General features: G+C 48.5%; 1 protein-coding gene across 6 annotated transcripts in view; it reads left to right on the top strand.

Annotated features, from left to right (window-relative positions):
* LOC118214273 (nck-associated protein 5-like) overlaps nt 1-5,000 on the top strand; it is a 195,553-nt gene that overhangs the window by 89,279 nt on the left and 101,274 nt on the right. For all 6 annotated transcript variants that reach the window (XR_004762603.1, XM_035394118.1, XM_035394117.1 and 3 more), the window contains one exon: nt 913-976. Coding sequence is in view for 5 of the 6 variants with exons in the window: in XM_035394118.1 (XP_035250009.1) it covers nt 913-976 (64 nt within the window). In the remaining variant the exon portion in view is untranslated. The remainder of the gene's footprint in view (nt 1-912; nt 977-5,000) is intronic.

Here is a 5,000-nt window from a genome sequence, read left to right on the forward strand (position 1 = left end):
CATGACTTGGCAATGCCTCATTGCACGTTAGCGTGGCGGATAATGCGTGCACTCAACACATAAACACCCAGATGTAGGCTATACACAGCATTATTCATACCTGTGACTGTTTCTCTTCTCAAGTCTGTTTTTATTTTTTATTAACATTACTAGTACATTTTCCCTATTGAAGGTGGTACTTTTGAAATCCCACTCAATGGGGATTCAGCATTTGTGCTCAGTCTGCATTTTGCAGAATAAATGACTAAAGGGGAAAATGCCATTTGCACACAACCTTGAGTTGAATGTTTTAAGGCTGAATGAGAAGCGTCACATATTTCAAGCCGATAAGCGAGATGTAATTCAGTCTGCTCGCCTGTTCCACGCCGACAGTGGGGCGAGAGTTAAACCGCGGTGTTAATTCTGGTCTGTTTCTTCCAGACATCAGACTATGAAAGGTATGCGTGCCTACAAGTAGCTGCCACTCAACAAACTGGAAGAAGCTGCACAGAGCGGTGTCTGTGTTAGCACATCAAAGCGAAAATGCTTAAGGCTTTTCATCAGATAGGCAGACGATGCGTGTACGTCTGTCTGCGTCTGTGTTTGTGTGTAGAGGGTGTCTGTGTGGGCAAGTAAGTGTGCGTGTGCGCATGTGTGTATGTGCGTGCGTGCGTGCGTGCGTGCGTGCGTGCGTGTGTGTGTATATGTATGTTTATGTGTGTGCATGTGTGTGTGGAGTTGAACTCCAGCACACTGAAAGTAACATTAAGTGACCCTTTCTGTTCTCCCGGAAGTTGTGGCTCTCTGTAAACAGTGTATCAGGATCCTGTCGCGGTGTCTCAGGGAGAGTGTTGTTGTCCTGACCTTGTGAGGACGTGGTGCTGAAAGTCACAAGCGGCTCACTCCCCTTGTTTTTTTCCCTCTGTCATCCAGGGAGAAACTGGCCGTGGCTCGTCTGCAGAGAGAAGTCACACGAAGCAAGAGCGAGGGAACAATGGTACCGTTTCCTCTGATTTTCTCTCCGATTTTATCCCTCTCTGCTTGAACCTTTGCTCTTTATTTTCTCTGCCTGTCTCTTTCACATGTTTTCCATGCCTTTCTGTCTCTGTCTGGCCTTGTGCCTGCATTTTTATCTCTTTATCTCTCAAGTGTTTGAAAGGTCTTTCCCTTAACCTCAGTGGGACTTCCCTGGTCAGAGTGTTCCGCAGATGGATTTAAATAGCCACTGTTTACTTTGTTTTCTGAAAAATGACATGAGACTGTACAGTTAATCTGGGTCATCCAAAGCTCTGTTCAACCAATCTCCAAGGACTGGAATTTCACATCCCTGGTTTGTTTGTCTAATCGGAGCTCAAAATGAATTGCAGGCTCTTCTGGGAGGCATCAGCATTTTGGGTATGTAATCAGGTTTGGCCGTCGGTAAGGGTTTTTACTGTAGGGTTATTTCCGCATGTCCGATTCTCGGGTGGCGAGGCCAAGAAGCTGATCTACGAGCTCGCACAAAGCGTCATTGTAAGAACTGCGGGGGGGGGGGGGGGGGGGCAGCGCATTGGAGCCGGCCGCACATGAGGGAGACTCACAGCGATGGGGGGTGGGCGGGGGGTAGGGGAATTTCAGCTGGGGGGAATCAGCTGACCGTGTCCGCGTGACGACCTGGCTGTGGATACAGCCCCGCTCCGGCCGCAGGGCTAAAGCCCCCACGTGGGAACCACGCGGTTAGCGCGGCCTCCACCGCTGGTGTTAGCGTTAGCGCCGCTAACTTTAGCACGGGGACAGAGGGGCCCTCGTGGGGCACGGGCGACACATAGGCTGCAGACGAGGGGCGGAAATTCCTCACGCAGGTGACGCTGGGTATTTGGCAGGCAGGGTGTTTTTGCCATGCCGTGTGTGGCACTGCAGGGTTGGGGTATAGTATGCGGGCTGAGGTGAAAGCTGTGCTGTCAGGACCACGCGGGTCCGCGTGAGCTCTTGAGTGCCGCTTGGTGGGTGGGGAGAGGGGAATCGCTTTTACCCATGATGCTCCTGAGCCTGTTCTTCTCCATGCTCTGGCTTACCAGTTTTGAAACAGGTTCAAGGGCTGTTGCATCTCACTCTCATGCCCCTCACATCATGTAAGCTTACCATATCAAAGATTGCCTTAAAACACTTTGATCATAAGACCATATATTAGATTATTTAATAGCTCATCCATAACAGTGCAACAAAATAAAATAACTTACAGCTACAATGATTTCTGCTAAATGCCTGTAATGTAATGTAATGTAATTTCACAAAAAGCATATATAGACCAGTGGGTGGGCTAATCAAAACAAAAAAATCAAAATCAAAAACATTTTCTCTCACTTGTTTATTGTGCAAGATGAGCAAAAATGGTTTTAGGAAAATTAATAAATAAAGGGAAATTATCCTTTCCTTTCTCAAACTCAGCAGCTTCTATTGATGCAGTCTAGCCAATCATAGCATTCCTCAAGGGATTGACTGGCTAATTACTGGCACATGAATATTGTGAGTTAAAGCTAATCCTTCCACCAAACCTGGGGGTTTACCTGAATCAGGGACATATGAAGGGGTATGTGGATCATTGCATTTTCCCCCACTTTCCTGTAACATCACAGAAATGGGGATTGCCTCTATTGACCAAGCTTGACCGAGTACTGAACGGGGGGGACGATGTGCAGCACTGTGGGTCAAACACTGGGCTTAAAATCAGTGGGTGATGGGTCTGCAGCATGGATCACCTTCCCTTTAGCTCAGGTACCGTTCCAAGAATCACCCCAGCTAGGCTCCAGAACAGTCAGCAAGCCAAGCAGTTTGTGGAAGGGGTTGGTGTGAATTTGGAGTGGTGTTCTCTGGAAGAGAGATGTGTACTGGAAGCAGCTGTTGTGAGTTTAGGCAGATGTTGTTTTGGAGAGATTTGGTTTGGTGGTTTTGCAGAAGGAGTTGGTGTTAATTGTGAGACATGTTGTTTTGGAGAGACTGGTGTGTGACAGACACGAGCGACTGACTGAGAGACAGACATGCAAAGCAGCCATACTGCGATATGCATAACACATCCATATACAGGCTCTGGCATATAATGGCAGAAACACTGACACAAACTGTCTGTACTGAGGCTCAGACACACATACTGTCTGTACTGAGGCACAGACACACACAGTGGCTGTACTGAGGCTCAGGCACACATACTGTCTGTACTGACGCACAGATACACACACTGTACTGAGGTTCAGATATACATTGTCTGTGTGGAGCCACATACACATACTGTTTATGCTGGGACACAGACACTAAAACTGTCTGTGCTGAGGCTCAGACACACACTGTGGGGACAATAAGCTGTCCGTCATAGAGGGGGGAGGGATTTTATCCAAGAATTAAGCGACTTCTGTGGGCTCATCCCAATGGCCCTTGTCTGTCTTCCTTGCGTCCTTTCCTTGCGTGTGGAGTGAGGAAAGGAGATGAGGCAGAGATGCAAGGAGTGAAAATGCTTTATTATCACGATGTGCAGTCATACAAATGCGCCTGTTGACGAACACACACAGTTTTTCTTTGAAGGTGCTCATGTTAGCGGTAGTTCTGCTTCTTTTGATGTTTACTGGTGGTTGGCAAACATTTGAGAATTTGCGAACAACTTTGGATAATTTGCAGACCACCTGAAACCCTGCTCATTGCACACCTGGTCTATCACTAAGACTTAAACACACATACTGTCTGTACTGAGGCACTGACACACGAGGCACTGGGTCCCCTCTCTCTGCAGCTGTGCAGTCTCTCTACCAGTGATGCCACTCAGGCTCCTGCGAGTGGAGTCCATGCTAATTAGCGCCCAGAGTAGGGGCTTTACGGGCGACTTATCAGTGCCAGACAGAGGGAGAAGGGCGGGTGGGAGTGGGAGGGGGGGCCCATTGTGATTCGGGATTATCCTACTGGAGTCTCCACGGCGACTCTACGAAGCCGCTCTCAGAAAAGCTTATGGACTCGTTCTCCGAGGGTGGGAGTTAATAAAAAAGGGGGAAAAATGGATGCTGCTTCGGGGAGATAATTATCAAAGTGCTGGCAGAGCAACTCCCATCCCCGTCTGGCAGAGAAACCCCGAAAACCACATTGGGGGGGTGGTGGTATGAGGGGGGTACCCTTTGAAGTGCACGTCCTTCGGTTTGTCCGCTACCCCCTAAATTAGTCCCCATCCCAGCCCGAAGCTTGCCTTTTATACCCGTCCGCTTGCGCTAGATAGGCTATATTTAACTGCATTCTGGGAGCAGAAATGGGATTTCAGAGCATTGGTGTATCCCAGCTCAGATTTGTGGGGTGGGGTGGGGGGTTGTAACGCTGCCGCTGGATTATTCCAGATGGAAACGTATCCAGCCAGCTCTTTATTACTGGGTGAGGGCTGCGCTCAGCGGTGGGGGATTGGATCCAGCCGGCTCTTTATTACTGGGTGAGGGCTGGGCTCAGCGGTGGGGGATTGGATCCAGCCCTTTTTAAAGGCCCGTTTTACAGCGGGCTTGATACCGGTAATTTGTAGGTTGGACCCATTTGCTTTTTCACTTTTATGGATCTTGTGAAGGAATACCTTTCTTGGCCTCTTTTTTTTTCTTTCTCTCTCCCCCTCTTTCATTTCCCTTCCAGTCTGTATCTTGTTACGGAGGGAAAATGATAAAATGGTTTATTTGTGAGGTGCAGATATCAGGAGCAGATGAAGGAAATATGTCAGTGTTTCAGATATGGTGTTGGCTCTGGGTCACCTGGACAGAGAATGGGGTGAGATCAGCCCTGTAAATTCCACTAGCCCCCTATCCCTCCCCTATAAATTGAATGGACAGATCAGTCCATTGATTAGCGCCAAACTGTTAATTAACAGCCTTATTCCCCCCAGGGTGGTCTGCTCAAACCAGCACCTTGCTATGTGATGAGCGGCCAGGCTCATAAAAGCCTTGGTTGGTGTTTACTTCCCATTTTTAATAAACGGCAATAATAAGAGGCAACAGTGAGGCTCTTGTTAGGTTGTGGCTGTCTGTGTC

This window comes from Anguilla anguilla, chromosome 15, assembly GCF_013347855.1.
Source record: "Anguilla anguilla isolate fAngAng1 chromosome 15, fAngAng1.pri, whole genome shotgun sequence".
Lineage (NCBI taxonomy): Eukaryota > Metazoa > Chordata > Actinopteri > Anguilliformes > Anguillidae > Anguilla > Anguilla anguilla.